The following is a 21,302-nucleotide window of genomic DNA, read 5'->3' on the forward strand; positions in this document are numbered from 1 at the left end:
TTTTGTTAAAAAAAAAACAACAACCCCAAAACAATTACACCCTTTCCCGCCGTTTGAAAGTGATTACGTATTGACGGAACGTCGACCTCTGCTTCTACTTAGTTTCCCTCCTGGCCAATGGGGGCGCTGTAGACACAAAGCGTTTTGTGTAAACCGTCAGCCATCTGCTGCAGTCAGTTAGCTCCAAAGGGAATGGAAAATGGAGGACTGACCCACGAAAGAGCGAGGGGACATTATCCGTATTTATAACGCATGGGTGGGTAAAATACAGCAACTTAATTTATTTTAGTTCCGTTATATTTATTTTTGGAGTGTGTTCGTGCTTTTGTGTTTTGTTGCTACCAAACATGTCTAGGGCGAAGGTATCGGATGCGAGGACGTTGAACACGATTCGCTTGACGATAGCTTGAGTACAGTTACGCTTTTAAATTCGACTTCAGTTGTATACATTGGTTAAAATTTGAGTTTGCTACAAAATACTTGTCCCACGTAGTTTGTTTGTACTATATGTTGGCTTTTTAACGGTTACCTAAATGCTAATGATTTTAAGTTGAATTTGCCGCTAGCTTACCCACGCTCGCTGTGGCCAACAGCGCTAGCTAAGCTTACTGGCTACAAGTGCACGTTTTGCAACACGCAGTTTCGCATTGTGAAACAAAACAAAAACGACTAGAATAACCTAATAATACAAATGTAGTTTCAGTGTTATAGAAAGGGTTGCGTACCGTTTCCCACTGAATATTTCTTCGCCGCTTGTGGCACCCCGTTTGTAGTTTACATGAGCTAATGGTAAATAGCTAAGCGGTTGGCGGAATGTTGAATGTTTTGCGGCCGTCACTGGAGATGTAGGAGTGAAGAACGGGTCTGCTCTTATAGTATGCGGATTTTCCAATATCGTTTTGCTAGCTTGATTGTCTGCACATTGGGTTTTTTTGTTCTGTTTTTAAATAGTATCATGTGACAGTGTGGTATGCCGTATTGCAATGAAGAAATTCGATTATATCATGCGTCCTAAGGCCGTGTGCAGTCTACCTTTTAAATGTCGCGCAGCAAGTACTGGACACGAGTATGTCCCTTCCGATGACTGCCGTCAGGCAGCATCCTGATGTAAACCTTTAGCAAATGTGTTAAAGTTGTTTTTTTCTGTATAAGTATATACACAATATTATATAATATGAAATGTTATTTTCGTCATGGCCCCTCCCACCTTCCTCGGTTATAGCGGTCCTCCCATTCACGTGGCGAGTTGTCGTGACCACAGACATACCATTGGACAAAATCCCGTTCAATCACACTCGCAGTCTTTGGGTGGATACCCCCCTCCAATCCATCGATGGCGGTGCAGTATGCAAGGCTTTATAAAAACGCTAATTTCAGGAAACTCAGGCGTCCATTGCGTAAGAATATTCATGCTAGAAGGCTTTACACAATTGCCAAAGGTTTCTGACTTGGTCTAACTTGTCTGAAAATGGCAAACTTGAACTTGCGTATTTGTAAAGTGATGGGTTGGCCTACTTATGCTTTCAGATTAGATTATTTCATCCATTTGCCCATGCTCTTAAAATGCAGCAGTCACTTTTTAAAAATATAAAAATATAATTTAAAAATTATAATTTGTTATTTTTGTCATCATACCATTGTGCTGCATGTCTGTTTTCTGTGAAGCCTGAAATAAATGTGTCCTAACTTGTGCTTCCTTGTGTCTTTCAGGTTCTCTAACCTCATACCAATTCTGATGATTTGGGATTTATGGAAGCTTTTTTGTTTGAAGAACTGCTTTGTTAGACATCTGCTGAACTGCAGGTATGGATATTGGTTTTCCCTGTCATTATTTTTCCTTAAATTAGAACAGCAGTTCTGGCTTTAGAGAATATAAAGGAAACATCATCTTAATTCTTGTAACTCAAACTGCCAAGAAGAACAGAAAAACAAAACTGGAATTTTATCAGACCACCAGGAACTTTGTCTAGGCTTGTGAATAGCTATAGTTAATTATGAGTGTTAAGTCTAAGATTATAAAGTGTTGTCATATTCTTAAAGTCATAATTTATTAACCTTTAGTTAAAGTGTATTTAAAAGTAAAGTATGTGGTTACGGTTTAAAAAAAAAAAAGGTTATTTCAACCATGGCAACATTAGAGTTTTAGAGGATGTGCATCACTGCCTTTAAACAGCGGGATGGTTACTGATTTTTATTTATTTTTTGTAGTATTTTGTGGTTTTGCCCTTTAAAAAAGGGTTTGTGATTTTTGTCTGTATTAAATATGGCATAACAGTACTGGAAAGATCGCAAAGCACAGACTCTGTAGAATGATTCTCTTTATCCTGTTTGCCTAAATGATATTAAGATGTTTGTGCTATCGCGCCCATTTCCATGGGTGCTGTACATGGTGCTCTACACCCACAGGGTTCCCTATGCATGATAGCATTAGTGTCATAACATACCCTCTGAAGAGCTGCACTTAAAAAAAAAGAAAAAAAAGAAGGAAAAATATTTTTTTAGTATTATTATTTGCGAGTGTAAGTACAAAAGAATATAACAAGTATGTCTAAGAATGATGACGTTATTAAGCATTCTTAGTGCTACCTTAAAGCTGGCACCCCTCAGTAATTTTCATTTTGTAAAGTGAAAAGAGTGACTCATAGTCGGTCTCTTGTTCTTTTCTCTGAACTGTAGACGTTAATTTTGAAAATAGTGACTCCATCATCTATGGATGGGAATGTGAGCCCTGAGCTCTCTCTAGCCCCTGAGCCAGAGCAGAGCTGGGACCGCATGGATAGCTGCTCTCAAGGTATCTTGAATGAGCTTTTTTTTTTCCCCCCTTCACAATGCCTTGTCTTAAAAAGTAAAAGTGGGTACAATTATGGTGTCAGGGACTTTTATTTTAAATGTGGTTAGACATACGGTAAGTATGGGCGATATAAGAATTGAGCAGTAATTTTTGTGTTTTGGTTTGTTTTGCCTTACATATGCATGCTTGCAAAACATTCTCCCTTTCTTCCAATGTTATGCTGATTTGATATCAATAATGGTTGTTCACAGGCGTTGGAGAAGGACGGAGTGAGAAGGAGGAACAGTTTCACCTTGAAAGTGAGAATGTGCCAAAACAGTTGGTAGGGGAGCAAGATAAATCTTCAAAGGCCAAGAGTGAGCTAAAGAAGACTTGGGGTTTCCGTCGGTCCACCATTGCAAAGAGAGAGATGCCAGTGGAAGCGGTAACCGACAGCCCTGAAACCCGCTGTCCTGTGCGCCGTAGTGGCCGACAGCCTAAACGTACTGACAAACTAGAGGAATTCCTCTTGAATGCCAAAAGAGCGTCAAGAAAGAGCGCACCTCCCAGTGTGGAAAGTGGAGATCCTCCTTCACAAACCCCAACTGATGCAGAGACGGCCTCAGAGGCCAGCTTTGATGGTAATGCTGATTCCAAGGCCGTTGAGGAAAAAGCAGAGACTCCTGAGAGAAGGACAAGGAGTGGTGCAAGGAAGCAGACTCAAAAGAAAGGTCGAGGTAGTGGCAGGCAGACCCGAGGTGGTGGAGCGACGGTGAAAGATGAGGGAAGCTCTGAGAATGAAGAAGACAGTAAAGATGCTGTCAAGAATACACAGGATGACAGTGAGGAGAAAAAAGAAGAAAAGAGTGATCTCACTTCTGAAGCTGTAGGGAGTGTCAGTGCAGCACAGACTCAGCCAGAGGAGGACTCTGAGAAGAAGGAGTTTGCTGAGGAGAAGAATGACGATAAAAATGATGAACTTGAGAAGACTGGCGAGGATGAGGCAGACAAGGCTGCAGCAGTGCAGGGAAAACGTGGACCAATACGGACATATGTCAATAAAAAGAAGGCAGCTAATCAGAACATTACACCTGTTAAAGCTTCTGACAACAAGAACAATGCTCTTGTAAAGAAGGAAGCAAAGCCTAAAGCTACCCAGAGTGGTGTAAAAACACGGAAACCCCAGACACAGGAGGAGGAGGAAGAGGGGGAGGAGGAGGAGGAAGAAGAAGAAGAAGATGATGATGAAGATGATGAGGATGAGAATGACTTATCCACATCGTCATCTTCAGTGGAGTCTGATGATGGAGGCTATGACCCCAATGCACTTTACTGCATCTGTCGTCAAAAACATAACAAAAGGTTTGTTTTGGCCTCTCTTTATCCTGTAGTGCATAAACTTGTTTTTGTTTCTCTCTACTGTCTCTTAGTTGCCTTTTGTAGGAATCATTTCATACACAAGTAAAAAAATGTTTTAATTACTATTATTTGAGAATGTCTTGATATTCACTGCTCACCAGGTTTATGATCTGCTGTGACCGCTGTGAAGAGTGGTTTCATGGGGACTGTGTGGGAATCACTGAGGCCCGTGGACGGCTGATGGAGAGAAATGGGGAAGACTACATCTGCCCAAACTGCACCGCTAAGAAAAACCAGGTGGTCAGGCCTGCAACTTCTATTCTTTCTACAAATATGGAAATTGGGAAGCCCAAAACTGATTTTGCTTCGCCGACCAATGCTTCCACTCCTCCTGTTACCTCGTCTACAAGTGCTGTTAAAGGTAATAATGCCGGAGGGGACTCCAGTCCGTCAGCTGTTCGAGCAGCAGCTTCATCTGCACAAACTACTGGTACTGATGAGAAAGCAACAGAGGACCTGGGTATCAAAGGAAGGATAGAGAAGGCTACTAATCCAACGGGAAAAAAGAAGATAAAAATCTTTCAGCCGGTAGGTCTTTGCAGCTGATATGAACGTAAAAAATGTTTTAGCCTCCAAATTATTTTTTGCACATCTTATTATTAAATATTTAACAGTGGGTTTTAAGTGCAGTCCTTAATTTGATGCCATGCTTAATGACTTAATTTCTCATTTGATGCCATATACCAGTTACATTACTACTGCTTTTTGAGTGCATAAATGTTGGGTTTTTTTAAAGGGAAAATTATGTGCTTTTTATTTTTTTGTCATATACTACCATGGTGCATGCTGTGATTTTTAAAATAATAAGGCCAGTATATGTAGATGTAATATCTGTGTGCTAAAAGTTCAAGCTTCAGACTGCTGTAAATGCTCTGTGTGTGTTTTTTCTACTGTTGGATCTGTCTGATGTCATAAAGAGGGCATATTCTCAGGGTCCATTGTGGTTTAGTTGCAGGCCCGCCCTTTTCAGACCTTCCATTTACAAATTCCAGCCAGCTAGAAGGGGGAGGGCTGCACCAAGTGTCAATTTAGGATAAATTTTAAATGTTAATATATAAATCACACAAAGCTGCACTAAATCCTAATAGAGCTCAGGAATCAAATATATATAGCTTAATTATGTAGCTGAAAATGAGCACAGTAATCATTATTTTCAAGAATGTCAGTTAGGTTGTAATAATTGGTGGCAGGTAGGGCTCTCTGCCCAGTTTTCTGCTGAGAGATGTAGGTGTTTTTCACATGTAAGTTTACAGATAAAAATTGAAAGCATGGCAAAAAGAAGCCTACCTAAAGCAGCTTGAAGCTCAAAATTCTTTAAATGCTATTACGATCACAATTAATAAGATGATTCTTAAATTGTTTGAACTGACAATCGTACAGCGAAATGCAGAATATCAGTAGCTGTTAATTTTATTTTGTACTGGCTTGAAGCAGGCAGTACAGCAACCAGCTGAACCAAAGGCAGAGAAGGCCACACCACCTGTTGAGAAGAAGGCAACAGAAGGCACACCAGAAGTCAAAGCCCCACCAGACACAGTACAGAAAGTCGCATCACACGTGGAGGTGAAAACGACCCCAACATTGGCGGTTCCCGAGGACAAGGCTGAGCGAAAGGCTGATGAGGAGTCTTCCCTCTCGAGATGTATTGGACCTGGCTGTGAAAATGATGCCCAACCTGATTCTGTGTACTGTGGAAACGACTGTATCCTGAGACATGCTGCTGCTGCCATGAAGTCCATCACTGATGTCAAAGAGCCCAAGCAAAAGGATAAGGCCAAGGCTCAGAAAAAGTCCACACTAAAGGTAACTTGGATGGCCTAAAATGATGACGTTTGCCTGGTTTTAAAGCAGGAATGTTAATTCCCTTTGACAATTAAAAAGTTATTAGGTAGTCACCAACACTTGAGTCTGTTGTTTCACAGATAGACTGAACTATCTAAACTGAATCACTCCTTATATTTCATAGTCATTCATTGAGTTTTCATCATGTCTTGACACATTTGAGATATTATATCAGCATTGTTTGCTGAAGTTAATATAGTCAGATGTCATTACTGTCTTGTTTGGGAAGAAAAATTCACCAATTTAGTTTCATCATTTGTCTTGGCAATATCAAGTTTCCTTGTTTTTGATTACACTCTGTGCATGTCAGTGTCAGTACACAAGGCATAAATATAATTGAATGGTCTACTCTTAATTCTAACATTTAAACAAATGGGAACTGCTAAACTCTGATTTCAGCATAATTTGTTGTTTAAGTGCTGGCCTAAATAAGCAAACGTATTGGGTCGGCACACAAACCTAGTCTTAAAAGGCTTTTTCCAGTATGAAACGTGCATTTATTTCATGTGAAGTGGCAGAAACATGCATACTACTGGCCAATCGGGGCATAAAATGGATGTATTTGTAATAGTGTAATTTGCAGAAAATGGATCAACACAGACAGTTAATCCATTGTCAGATAGGTGATGCTATCTGATCTTTGAACACTCTTTGAGTTCTCAAAGAGAATAATTCCTCAGCATTCTACTGTGTCATGACACAAAGAAATGTGCTGCATACAGATTAGGGTTTTTAAGACAACCAGCATGTATTAACTTTACAAGCCAATATAAATGATCCATTATAATTTTCAGTTCATAAAGACTACTGATGTTCCCTCGCCCTGGTGAATATGGGGTGACTTTATGCAGGAACAATGATGAAGCACTGACAGTCATGGCTGTAATTTGTATACACTATCACAGGTTACATTTTTAATATATTGGGCAAAATCTAAAGACTTAAAAAGTGCAGACTCGTCTGTCTTATAAATGGTCTATATTCTTGTTTGTGCTCTTTTTTTTTTTTTTTTTTTTTTTTTGTGTATAGATTAAAATTTGTGGTTACATTTGCTACGTGTGTTTTAGCTCAGTATTAATGTATTTTTTTCTCATTGACAAGAAAAGCAGTCAGTAGTCTCACATATGTTGCTTCTGAAGTGATTGTTTGCAAACTTTGTCTTGTGGGGAAAAAAAACTGGGGGAGAAAGGCCTTCTCCAGGAACTCAAAAGGACTTTCGTATTAAAGCTTCAGCAGCTTGGAGAGGAAGTGAGCAGTGATGCACACTAAAGTGGCTTAACTCAATCCCTGAGTTTAACAACTCCTTCAGACATTGGGTGTCTTTATAAATGTAGGTCTTGTCATGCTAACGTCTTTTAAAACTGGTCCAGAGGTTTAGGAAAGACCATGAACTCACCTGTATAGCAGATTATGTAATCATTTACTTGGTTTTGTGAAGTTTAAATCCATGGTCATAATTTAAACTGGAGAGCATATGCAGGAAGCCTGACAATTTTGGTATGCTAGGCCCAAACACTAATGTTAATGTTCCGGATTTAGATAATTTTCAATTTCAAAAAAAGAAGTTCAGTACACAGTACAATAATCATAGAAATGTGTCCAGGTTTAGACTTGGATACATGCAAAGCAGTGTAAGAGACCTCCAGCTCCAGCATTGGAGTACACAGAAATGTCATTAATATGTTTTAAATTATTAACTGCACACTATTTGTATGCTTAAAGAGGAGAGTAGACTGAAAAGGCTATTGATTTTGTTTACCTGTTTTGTTTGGAGAGAGAAAAATCTGTTCTTAAAACAACACAAGTAAACACGTTTTAAACATCTTCATTTGTTGTTAAAGGAACAGTTCACCACCTCCTAAATAAAAGTGATGTGTGTTTCCTGCCCCGTTGTGCTGTTTTTTCCATCTTGATTTTGATGGTATCAGTTGACCAGTTAGAGATTTTGGCCGGGGAAATGTTCTTTATTAGAGTGGAGCGAGATGGTACTTGCCTTATTGTGCTCAGAGTGCCTATAAATGCATTTTTTAAAACTCAGCTTGAGTGTCTTTAAAACTACAAAATAAATAAATCCACAAACCTTGATCTGAGCAGGTTCATTTGGAACTATTTTCTTTCTACTCTATAAACAAATAAAACTTGTAGCTAGCAGTCCCTACAGCTCAGCTAAGGAGGGCTGCCATAGGTGTTTAAAAGCTGCACAGATCAAAGTGGGTAGGTGGATGTTTTCTTTGCATAGTCATTTGATTCATGAGTATAGGCAATATGAATAAAAATGTACTGTAGGCCTGGATAAAAAGATTTGAATTTGGTTTTGGGCTGAACTGTCACTTTAAATCAATCTGAGTGGCTAAAACGTCTGAATGTGTTTCTTCTCGTCTATTCAGGGGACCGGTGCCGGTGGGAAGAAGGTGCAGAAGAAGACCCAGGAGGAGTCGGATAGCGAAGACCACAGTCCTGATCCAGATGATGATGACGACGAAGATGAGCATGCTGAGGAACACCCACCTCCGCCAGCCACTGCATCCTGGTCCAGCGACCATAATTACATTGCAGTAACACCAGAAAAGACTACACCCATATCACCAACAGTGTTAAACAAAAAGTGTATGTATCTCTTTGAAGGTCTTGATCTGTTGTTGAAACCATACTGTTGCTCTTCCATTATAAATGTGCTCCTGTCATGCTAACATCCTTTAAAACTGGTCCAAACGTTTGGGAAAGAACATAAACTCATCTGTATAGCAGACTACTTTATCATTTACAAGGTTTTGTGATGTTTAATGTAAGGATTTTGTTGTCTAATGAAAACTTGGCAGCTGTGAACAGGTAAGTGTCCCGTGTGATTTTGGTAAGTATTTCTGATCCAGCAGATAGTTATTTGGAAAGGGGTCCTTCACTCCATTGGTTGCACTCTTTTAAGATTACTTAATTAAGTTGGACAATGTGTTCCTTGGCTCTAGAGGAGCTTTCTGAAGCATGAAACAACTTGCATCGCTCTTATCTTGGCTTTGAATTGGAGCCTTTTAATTTCTTACAGAAAGCCTGTGCTGTAAATCAAAATCATCATTTTGGAAGTTGCAGACATTTACATTGAGGCCGATGTGTTATGAGAAAATTTTTTTTTTTTTTTTCAGAGCAATGCCTCTGCTGCATTGATTTTAATCCCTTAGTTTCAGGAATGCCTCCCGGGAGTCCCTGGTCTTTTGGAAATGCAGCACTGGTTTGTTGGAGTACCCCTTTTATAGGTTTCCCACATATGTGCCTGCAACCTAAGAGATTATAAAGGCCAGTGTGGTAGAAACAAAAAGGAGGGCAATATCTTAAATTTAGTGATTGATTGATTGATATGACGTGTGTGTGTTTTCAAATTACCTGGTTGGTTTGACCGTACATGTCTCTTCACATCCTGGGTTCATCTCCTCAGCTGTTGGTCTCAAATAAGGCCCTTCCCTCCCATCCTCCAGCAGGTAGGTGTCTGAGCTGTCCCCTGTGATAATGTCAGCCTATGAAGTTGGGTCATATTGAGCTGATTAAAAATCCAACCTTGTGTTTTTTGCCCTTCATTTTATGAGTAATGGGCTATTTTTTTCAAAGTTTTTCATGCATGTTGAATATGATTCATCACTGCTCGTGGGAAACTGGTTTTAAAATAAAAGGTGTTAAACTGATTTTTGGATGCCTCGATTGATTATGTGAGCGTTGTTGGCTTGCCGTAGGATATCCTGACCAGTTAAGCTTAATTAGACATGTGCAACTGTTTAAGTCTACACACACTATGAAGACTTTGAAGCTTGAGAGCCTCTCAGATGGTGAACAGCTGGATATGACAGAACCTCTATCAGACTGGAGCACCTGTGGAGATGCAGTGAAGTTCAGGAATGCTACACCTGAAGATGAAATCTGAAGACCTGGGCTGAGCACAAAGGGCTAAAAGAAGTGCCATCTTGATTTTTTTTAAACATATTTTTTGCACCTGATTTTAAATGTAATGAGGGAACAATATGAAATGTGGACAGTTTCATTTTCTGTCTGGCTGCCTCTATAAAAAGCCTGGAGAAATAGTGAGGATTTTACCTGATGGGACAGCAAAGAGTAATTGGGTATAAATGCATTCCTAATGTTCAAGAAGGCCATATAGCCACTGATGGTTCTTCAACAGGGGGAAGTTAGAGCTCAGTGATTTGATCATCCATATCCCTTTTGCTGAATGATGATTTTGGCTTGTTTGACAACTTATGATCTATAGAAAAGAGCTGATTTTAGTTGCTCTGGTTGTATATATTGTATCATTGCACAAAGGCATAGTGTAAACATTTGGTGGCTGTATAGTATGTCAAGTTAGCTCAAAGCTAATGCAGTTCTGCCGCACGTTTGAGATGACGGAAGGACAAACATCTGCACATGACAGTTTGAAAGTCTCTACCAGGTAGCAGATCTATTGGCTTACTGGTTGCCCCCCCCCCCCCCCCCCCCCGCCCCCCATATCAAATTAGGAAATATTCTATGTGATATTTATTGCGACTGAAGCTTTTGATCAAATGGATTACTACTGTCTCCACAATTTGAAAGAGGAGAAGAATTTGGCTTTGGTGTTTCTGGGGTCAGAGTTCAACTATCAACTTGATGGTGCATATAGGTGATCTTGTCATATTAACTAATTATATTTACAGTGTTATGGTTAGACTAAATTACATTTTGATATTTAGGGTGTGTGACACCTGTGGCACATGGTTATAACCAGTGGATACCTGGTTGTGGTTGCTTGGAGCTGGTAGTTGTAGATCTTTTTAGATTTAATGCTATTTAGTTCATTCTGCTTGGCTGGCACATGATTTATAGTACTTGAACCTGCTCATCTTCTATGTGAATATATCAAAATGATTGGAGAACAATACTAATTTTGTCGTTGAGGATCATCACTTGCATATTTCTATAATAGTTGGGAAGAAGGTATCGCCCCCACTACTGTGCTGTCACTACTACAAAATAAAAAGGGACTTCATCTGCTCTGTTGTCAACTTTGTTTTTTTGACAGTGTTCTCTCTCTCTCTCTCTCTCTCTCTCTCTCTCTCTCTCTCTCTCTCTCTCTCTCTCTCTCTCTCTCTAAAATATGATTTGCATTTTTACTAGTTTTTTGGGGGATTCAGTTTATTTGAAATACATTTTAAAACTGCTTGACTTCGACTTAGCAATATAGTCTGATTTGTGCAATTGACTGCCTGTAATTTAGCAAAATATGTTGCCACATTGCACATTACAACTGAACATTATCACATATTTTAAAATATTGGATCTTGTTCTTGTTTTCCAGCCCCAACTAAAGAAGAGAAGCACAGTGAGAAGGACCATAAGGAAAAGGAACCAGCCCCAGCTCCTGAGAAATCCTCTTCAGCATCTGCGGCAGCTGGAAAAGGAAACAAGAAGTCCACAGCAACAAAACCAACCAAGGTTTCCCCAAAGGGAAAGAAACCTCCAGTTCAAGCTGCCAGTTCAAAGGGATCCAAGAAGCCTGTAACACCCCCAGCTAAAACTGCAACAAAGTCCAAAAAGGCCGGCCAGCCACCTGTCCACTCCCCATCTCCCTTTCCTTCAGGCCCGATCCACGTCACAGGAGCACTGAGAGTCACCAAGTCTAACTTCACCATTCCCAAGAAGCAACCTCAGCAAAAGGACACTAGTCCCCACAGACAGTCGTCCTCATCCCCTAGAGTCCCATCATCTCCCGTTTCCTCCTCTCCCTCCAGCCACTCTTCATCCTCCAGACCTACACATTCAGCTGTTTCAGCACCACCTGTTTCAGCACCACCTGTTTCCCCTATGCCGCTTCCACCTAACAACCAGATGAGACAGAACATCCGGCGGTCTTTGACAGACATCCTTTATAAAAGGTGAGTGACCTGCAAGTCCCAGTTTGATTTTTTTTTTTTTTCCAAATTCTTTCTTCTTTTGGTTCCAAAAACATTACCCGAGGTCTGCAGATTTAAACATACATTCTTTTGTTCATTTCCACCAGGGTGTGCGACAGTGATGATCTGAAAATGACAGAGAGCGAGGTGGGGCGACTGGCATTTGCTATTGAAAAGGAGATGTTTAACCTCTGTCTTAGCACCGACAGCAAATACAAAAACAAATACAGGTCCCTCATGTTCAATCTGAAGGACCCTAAAAACAAAGTGAGTCAACATTAACGTGCATGCTGTTTTCAGTAAAGTACATATCTTGTGTTTATGCAGCTGTGAATGGAAGGACACCAATTATAGCTTGAAAAACATATTCTCATGTTTGCGCTGTATGGCATGTTTGTCTCAGGGCTTGTTCTACCGAGTGGTGGGAGGTGAGGTCAGTCCCTTTAGACTGGTCAGACTAAGTGCTGAAGAGCTGCTTTCAAAGGAGATATCTGAGTGGAGGAAGCCTGAGGCTCCTGAGGTAAATGGCACTGCCTTTTAATTCAAACATCAGGTGTAGGGCAGCTTAAGACTCATAAATTTTCCTGTTAGGATTTGCAGTTTTGAAAAACCTGTCTGCATAAATTTACACCATTGTAAAGTTTTTTTCCCCTTTTCCTTTTCTTTAGCCTCAGTCTCCTAGTGCAAAAGCCCATTCAGGGCAGTCCAAACCAGGCAACAGGCATGATGGTGGCTCCCATAGCGCCGATGTGGAGGATGCTCCACCAACATCTGATGCAGATGTATGTATCTCTGCCACCACTTCATCTTCTCGCATGGCTTCTTCTACAGTAAGTGGTGGCAAGCTGCTGCTCTCACCCTCTTTTTTTCATGCATGAGGTTCTTGGCACACAGTGCAAACTATCAAAGAATGTTCACCAGCTTACAAGTTATCGCCTCTTGTCCTGTCAGTTTCTTTCCTAAGCTTTATCTGCCTCTCACAAAATGCATGGGTGTGTGAACCACTGAGAATTGTAGTTGTTACATGAGTGCCTGCGATTCCAGTTCATCTGAAGTTTGACTGATCTTCTTTGGTATATCCTCAGGATCAGGAGGAATCTGGTTCCACCCCTTCAGCTTCAGCTCAGGCATCTGCTGCTGAGGGGAACAGTGGCAGCAGCATGCCAGACATTTTTAGTAGCATGCTCAAAGACACTACTTCTGAACACAGGGCCCATCTGTTTGACCTCAACTGCAAAATATGTACAGGTAAATAAGAGGCTAAGAAGAAGTGCTACCATTTTTCAGCAGAATTGATTATTATATGGATGATTTATTTCTTTATTTTTGTAATAATCTTGCCTTGTAGGCCAAAAGACAGAAGATGAGCCTGCTGCTAAAAAAGCCAGACTCACCAAGAAGCCTGAAACAAAGCCACCTAGACAAGAGTCATTCTCATCCAGATCAGGGGATGTCTCACCTGTCAGCCAGCCACAGGCCGGCATGGCCACCTACCAAGATCCTTCATTGTACCAACACCCGGCCTCTTCATCCTACCAGTCCACCGTAGAGCCAGCAGTTCCAGAATCACAGCCACAGCTCTATCAGGAGGATATCACCACGATGGCACCTGTAGCACAGGCCCCTGTACCCATCTCCTCTGTCAGTATCACCCGCAGGGACCCTCGCATGGCCAGGCACAGCACCGGGGTGAGCGTCACTTACATGGCCCCAGAAAAGCCTGCCAGCAATGCAGCAGACCCACTCCCAGCTCCTGTTACTGCTCCATTGGAGGTTTTACCTAAGGCACCACTACCGATGCCCCCTGCGCCGCCACCTTCAGTTGCTGCGCCCAAACTGTCAAAAACAAGGTGCTACATCTCACCAAAGTTCTTAAAAATACCAGAGAGCTCTCTTTTTAATAAGCTTTAGTATTTTGCACAGATATTTTACGTTTTAGCTAAAAGTATACCAGAGTAAAGTAACAGCAGCTGTAGTGCTGGTGATACTGAGGGACTTTGTTGTTGATGAGATGCTTTGAGATACTGTTTTGTGTAGTATGTTATAGTAAGAGACTGCATGTAGCCTGTCTAAAAGGAAGATGCTTTTGTTTTTACAGTGGATCTGAGCCGCCTCCTGAGGGGGAAACTGCAATATTTCTCCATGGTCAAGAGAAGATTTGGAAAGGATTTATCAACATGCAGTCAGTAGCAAAGTTTGTAACCAAGGCTTACCTGGTCTCGGGATCATTTGAACACCTGAAAGAGGTACATTTTCTAAAGCAAGAATATTTTCGTTATCATTAATGATTCATAGAAATGACATTTATGGTATTAGTTTTCTTTGTAAATGCCTTATGCTTTTTCTTATTTAAACATTTTGGTCTTCAGTTAGAAGAAAGTAGAATGCAAAAAGGCCCTAAAATGAAAAAGGATAGTCCAAGAATAAAAAATATCTGGTTGTAAAGGAGTATAATAGGTCCACTTTAATATCAGACCCTGTAATCTTTGAATTTCAAACTGTTTGACATACATACAGGCCAAAAAAATAACTGGTTTTGTTGTTGTGCAGGATTTGCCAGACACCATTCATGTTGGAGGTCGGATTTCTCCAACCACAGTTTGGGACTATGTTGGGAAACTAAAAACCTCCCTCTCCAAGGTTTGTTAGTACAAAAACTAACTTGTTAAAAGGCTGTTTTAACTTTAAAGCCTTGCATGAAACTGTACTGTTTTCTTTTTCAAATCACAGGAGCTGTGCCTGATCCGTTTCCATCCAGCCACAGAGGAGGAAGAGGTGGCATACGTCTCTCTTTTCTCTTACTTTAGCAGCAGAAAAAGATTTGGTGTGGTAGCTAACAACAACCGCCGCATCAAAGACCTCTATCTCATCCCCCTGGGCTCAAAGGACCCATTACCCTCCAAACTGTTGCCATTTGACGGGCCAGGTAAGCATGTAAAGAGATAGATGTATACATCTTTGTGGGTATTTGTGTGTAAATTTGTAAATATTATTGTTTTTATGGTAAAACTTTCTTTCTATTCCTTGTGTGTTTGGAGTATGTTAAATCCATTTTTTCCTGAGGTTGGAAAAGAGAGTTGGTTTAATTGATGGGTTTGTACTGTAGAGGGTGCTCACGCTCCTTGTTGATACCCTGTAAATATCTCTGCATGTAACAGTTACTGTCTCTCTTCTGTGTATTTGACTTAATAAAGAAAGTTTGCATCGCAGGTTGTCATGTTAGTCTCAGCTTGTTGTTTCTTCTGAGCTGGATCAGTGAAAACAATATTGGATAGATGTTACCAGTACACTTCTATGAGCTATGTTTTCAGTCACATTACAAATAGGTTTTGCTCATTCTTTCACATGCTGCACCACTGAAACAAAGTCACTGTTTTTATTGCATTTAGTCTTAAACAACAGCTGAGAAGTTACGGCAACATAAAGTCAGCTGTCCATTTGGGAATCTCAGGGCTATTTTTTTCTGCATATTTTGCAACTATTAGCTGTTGATGATTCTTTTTATATTAAAGGAGTGAAATGAAATGTCAGTGTGGAAATCATTGGCCCTGACTGTAGGGTACTGATGATAACAAAGCATCAAAGTTATTATATTCACACAGTTTTATTGGGTTTTGTTTTTTTGTTTTTGCCACTGTCAGTAGATTATCTGGAAATTCATCATCAGCACATATCACAACTGACAGATATCAGCAAATTTAACAATTAGTCTTCTATGAATTTTGGTTTTATGTCTTTTAAAACCAAGTACAGTACATTTTGTTTCAGTTTGGACCATGAAAACATTTCTTTAGCTTTGCACGTTCAGCTTATTTTTTGGTCTTTTTATTTCACAGGTCTTGAACCAGCTCGTCCCAACCTGCTCCTTGGCCTGCTGATCTGCCAGAAGGATAGAAAACGTCCTGGTGCTCCGTTAGAAAGTGAAGAGAAACGGTCCAAGACTCAAACCAAAGATGCAGAGGAAACCAGCCTTCCAAAGCCACCTCCTGCAGTCAAAGCAGAAAAGAACACACGGCAAAGTCTTGAAATCCCCTTCAGCACAACTCCTCCAGGATCACCTCCATCTAGCTCCTCCGAGGCTTCCACCACCTCTGTTCTGTCCCTGTTATCTTCCATCAAGGCTCCATCCACATCCGCTACCACTGACAAGGACTCCGTTTCTTCATCCAACTCTGTTTCTTCATCCGCAGCAGCTGCCACTCCTCTTGAGACCATTCTCAAGACTCTTTTTGGCAAGAAAAAACATGACTCTGAAGCTTCCAACTCACCGTCTGATCAGGGTGGGGAATTTGCTGCCCCAACAGGTACAATGTTAGATCCTATAGTTCAGAAGTTTGCACAGATTTCTAAAGAAAAAACAGTAGAGGAGGATGAAGATGACCGACCTTATGACCCAGAAGAAGAATATGACCCCAGTAGATCCTACAATGTGCCGAAGAAGCCTATGGAGGTGGTAAGCAAACCTGAAGTCACTAAGCAACCTAAGGTGGAAACAAGTGAAGCTGATGATGTTGCATATGACCCAGAGGATGACTCTATTTTCGAAGAGGTTGAAACTTTAGTTCCAGGTCAAGCTAAGCCTGCAACTGAGTCTGCAGCCGATCCCCAAAAGATTCTTGAGAGCCTTAAACACATTGGTGATCAAGCATTGCAGAAACAAGGAGAACAGCAAATGTCCTCTACAAGCACTCCTATTGCCTCAGTGACACTTGCAAGCACACTCTTAACTCAACCTGCAAAATCTCTTTTGGCCAATTGTCAGTTGCTACAGCTTGGCAAAAAGGTTGAGGAGCTTGTGAAATCTTCATCTGTTGCTCCTTTAATCAATCAGAGGAGAGATCCCAGACAAAGCAGGGATCCTCGCCAGTCTACAGGCAGCAGAAAACTGTCTGATGAACCCGAGGACAAAGAGGAGACACCTGCTCCAGTGACCGATCCTGTTCCTCCAGCCTCACAGCCTGAGGTGCAAGAGCTGCAGTCGCCTAAAACAGGCGAACCTGCAGACTCGTCACAAGATTCAGACCCCTCACTGCATCAAGAGGAAGTGAAAAGTGAGGCGCTAGTTTTCATGGAATCGGACAAGGCAGAGGTTTCAATTCCTTTATTAGGCGAAAAGGTGGACCCTGATATGGAAGTCAGCTACACAGATGAGAAAGAAGAGAAAAAAGAGGAAAGCGAGCCAGTTAAGTCTGAAACAAAGATGGACAAGTTCAGTATGTGGCCAAATGCAGCCAGTATTTTAAAAGCTGAGGATTCAGAGTATGAGGAGAATAGCCAAGAGACATCTACAGCAAGATATTACAGTGAGCCTGCAAAAACATCCAAAATAACTTCAACAATCCCAGTACTCACTCAGAGCACAGCAGCAGCTGACACTCAGTCACATCACATGCTGCATCACATGACAGGGTCAGACTTCGACAGTGAGTACAAACCTCCAGCTGACATTCCTCCACAACCCAACTTCTCCCTTCCCCGTTCCATGCAGGGCCAAAATCTAATAATGAGGCCGCCTCCAGTGCCTGTGCTACCACCCATGCAGGCCATGCAAGGTCCTCCAATGTCAGCCCCCCCTCCTATTCAGGGACCCCCTCCTCCAATCCATGTTCCTCCCCCTGTGCACAGTCATCCCCCAATGCAAGGTGACAGCAGTCAGCAGTATGGCCCACCACCATCTTCATACCCTCCCTATCAAAACCAGTGGTCAAGCACGCAGCCACCACCTCAACAGCCACCACCTGGCCCACCACCTCAGAATATCATGCCACCCAGAGGCCCACCACTACCACCATTCCCTCCAGTAACCCAGAGGGGCCCACCTCCTCAGATATTTGATCCCTCCATTCCCCCTCAGCACATTGGACAACCAGGTCCCCCTCCAGGACTTCCCCTTCCCCCCACCTTCGATGGACAGAACAGCTTAGCTCCGCCCAGATTCACTAGTCCTCCCCCACCACCTTTTAATTTCCCTGGAAACAGAGGTCCTCCTCTGCCTTTCACCGCTCTGCCACCTGGTCACTTTGATAACAGGCTTCCTCTTCCAAATCTCTTTCCAGGGCATAGGGGTCCCCCACCACCTCAGTATGGTGACCATGGGGCTCAACCAACAATAGTAGACCAGGCTCGAGGATCTGCAGAACAGTATAACAAAGATGCTGTTAATAATCCCAATCAGGGCCCTCCACCAGGTCCAAGCTACCGGGGACCTCCACATAACCAGTATGAGGACAGACGAGGTCAGCCTCCCAGTGGGGAGCACTTCAATCCACAAATCCAGTATGGGGGCTCCAGACCTCCATCTTCACCACCACACCGAGGATTTTTTGATGAGCACAGAGGTCCTCCATCTCAGGAGACCAGACCTCCGCCTTTTGCAGGCTCTGACCGGTACCGCTTTGACAGGTACTCTGATGAGGCGAGACCTGTTCGCCACAGCGGGCCACTGCTGCCAACTCCTCCGGAGGCTCCACTAGGTCCGCCAGACCTACACCGGGACGATCACTGGCGCCGCCATTCTCCTGAAATGAGGAGGAGGAGCAGCACCACCCGTGAGGACTCAGAGCCTCGCAGTGGAGATCGCTTCAGCCGCTTTGAAGGACATAGAGAACTCATTCATGGTTCCTCACAGGCCCCTGATGAGAGGCCGAGGGATCTGTCTGAGGACCGCCGGAGAGAGAAAGAGAGAGATGTCCCTCATGCTGGCAGGCCCTCATGGGACAAGGGGCAGGGAAAGCGGTGGAGCCGAGAAAGAGAGTGGGACAGAGGCAGAGAAAGGGACCGGGATAACGAGCGTAGCCGAGAAAGAGACCGCAGCAGAGGGAGGGAGGGTGAGAGGCACAGGGATGCAGAGGGAGAACGACACAGGGATCAAGATTCAGACAAGAGGCGAGACCGAGATAGGGACAGGGAAAGAGACAGAGACAGAGTTAGGGAATCTGACAGGAAAGACTTGGACCGAGATAGGGGAAGAAACCGTGACAGAGAGCGAGAACGAGAGCGTGAGAGAGACAGGAAGCGGGACCGATCCAGAAGCAGAGAGAGAGACCGTGACAGGGATCGTGGGAAAGATCGGGGTAGAGACAGGGACAGAGACAGAGATCGAGATAGGGACAGAGAGAGGGAGAGAGAGAGAGAAAAGGAGAGGGACCGTGACAGAGGCAGAGATCGTCGGGAAAGAAGCAGAAGCCGAGATAAGAAAGAAGAGAAAAAGGACAGTAAACACGATACGTCCAAGGACAGTGATAAAACCACAGAAAATAGCAAGAACGTTTCCTAGTCTCTGTTTTATGGACATTACGGTTCCAAGACTTTTACATCTTTAATCACTGTAAAAACAGAAGAGCAGTATTTCATCAGATTTCCACGGTTGTGTTCCTACCAGACAAAAACATTTAAATATGTTTGTATTCTCTTTGTCACCTAAAGGTTTCTAAGTTTGTTTTATTACATTTGAAAAGCAAAAAACTGAATGCAAGCTAAACTGCTTGTGGTACAAGACGTATTAATGTAGGCTGCACAGTCCTATTACATGTACCTTTTTTTTGTCAAAGCATTTTTCTTTTTAGAAAACAATAATGTAACTGATTCACACCATTTGCAATATGTAAATATGAATGTATTTGTGTATATAAGGATGTTTTTAATCATACTTTTCTAAGTAGAGAAAATAAAAGCCATATATCTGAGATGGACAATGTGAAGGCTAAAGATACACTGAGACATAAATGTGTTAATATGTTCAACAGATTTGAAATAAAATGACATCAGCCTTACAGTATACACCACAAAAATGGTTGTTTATGAACTGTCACTTTTTTTTGTTTCAGCTCTACTAATAAACCTGTTTGATGGCATTTGTTTTGGATGTAAACAGTTTTTCTTTCAAATATAAATGAAACGATTATTCATCTTAAAAGTGGTGTGGGGTATTTTGTGTTCACACTGTTGTTTTAGCTACACATACTGATTATTAGCTTATTGAGTCAGATGATAAAGTGAGCAGTTTCAGTTGTTAAAGATCAGAAATCAAAGCTTTTCTTTTTCAGTAATAAAACACGTATTAATCTCGATAATTAACTTTCAATTTAGGAGCTTATTTTTTCAGTCCATATAGAACCACCATATAATATTTTGGCCATGGCCTGTACTAATATGAATATATATATAATTGTGAAGAAATTCAAGCTTCAGCAACACCGACTACAATACAGAACCTCTTTAATGTTTGACCCATGCTGCAGTAGAAAAACAAAGCAAACAAAAAACCATACATCCACATCTCCTGATGAGGCGCCGACTAGACAGTCCAATAGAAAACTTTTACGCCACCATAAGCCAGATAGATCCACCTGTGGTGGTGGTTAAGTGTTATCCCACCCAGCGTCAAGCAATTTAAAACAGTTTAAAATGAAACTGAAAAATAACCCGAAAGCTTACAAGAAAAAAAAATTCCTTCGAATTGTTTTGGGTTGTTTTTTTTTGTTTTGTTTTTTTTACATCTGCAAGGAAAATAAAAAGCAATGAAAAAATAACGATATGAGGTGATGAAGGGTAAAAACTTCAAGTACCTGAATGGTTTTAAAACCATAAGGAGGAAAAACAGGCTTAGTGTATCAGCAAGCCTCTTCAAGGCCACTTCAAATTGTAACCTGCATAAACAATATAACATTATCCAACCTTTATGCAACCAAAGAAGGTGTGGGGTTTATCACCTGTAAGACTGAGAATGAATTTATATGATACAATATCCATGTAACGTGATATATATTAATGAAACCGACAGTTTCCTTAAAAAACACATAACTGAAGACAGAAATTTAGCTGACCGAAAAAAACAACCAGTAATGTTGCCTGGCATTTCAGTAAAAACATCACATTTCATCCTTTTTTATTACAGACAGAGGTGCTTGAATCTAACCACAGATGGGTTGATGTCAGTTGTCTCAGGAAAAGGAAGGATTGTGGCTTTTCTAGTTTAAAAGTTTATTTCCAGGGGGGCGTGAACAATTTTGTAGTTATGTTTAAGTAGTGTTTCATAAATTTTGTCCACATGGTATAGTGGTTTAGACATTCACCTAACATTTAACATCAATCTTCAATACCAGAAGGAGACGCATATCCCTCTGAGGTTGTGTAGGGAAGGAGAGCAGCATAAAAATCACTGTTAAGATTCAGTCTCCTTCTGTGCTTGGGCATCCCTGACCACAACGTTTTGGATTTTCCTTTGGAACCACACAAACCCATCGTTAGGTTTATAGTTCAAATATGCAAAGCTGATGAATACTGAAGTAAGCAAACATTTCCATAAAGAATCAGGCCTTTTGACTAACTGCACTGCTGAACTAAATCACTGGATCTGCATA

The 21,302-nt window shown here is 41.5% G+C and overlaps 1 protein-coding gene across 1 annotated transcript; it reads left to right on the top strand.

Moving 5' to 3' along the window:
- Positions 1-187: 187 nt before the first annotated feature.
- On the top strand, positions 188-19,714 carry dido1 (death inducer-obliterator 1). Its single transcript, XM_085353048.1, has 17 exons — positions 188-256; positions 1,711-1,803; positions 2,677-2,791; positions 3,043-4,132; positions 4,291-4,717; positions 5,621-5,992; positions 8,419-8,638; positions 11,346-11,922; positions 12,048-12,207; positions 12,344-12,460; positions 12,609-12,770; positions 13,026-13,188; positions 13,289-13,790; positions 14,039-14,186; positions 14,491-14,580; positions 14,671-14,866; positions 15,777-19,714. The coding sequence occupies exons 3-17, from the start codon at positions 2,710-2,712 to the stop codon at positions 19,214-19,216; spliced, it is 7,746 nt and encodes a 2,581-aa protein (XP_085209174.1). The 5' UTR covers positions 188-256; positions 1,711-1,803; positions 2,677-2,709; the 3' UTR covers positions 19,217-19,714.
- The last annotated feature ends 1,588 nt before the right edge of the window (positions 19,715-21,302 follow it).

Source organism: Diplotaxodon limnothrissa, linkage group LG5, assembly GCF_057381915.1.
Source record: "Diplotaxodon limnothrissa isolate DT_005_m linkage group LG5, D_limnothrissa_male_GT1.1, whole genome shotgun sequence".
In the NCBI taxonomy this organism is placed as follows: domain Eukaryota; kingdom Metazoa; phylum Chordata; class Actinopteri; order Cichliformes; family Cichlidae; genus Diplotaxodon; species Diplotaxodon limnothrissa.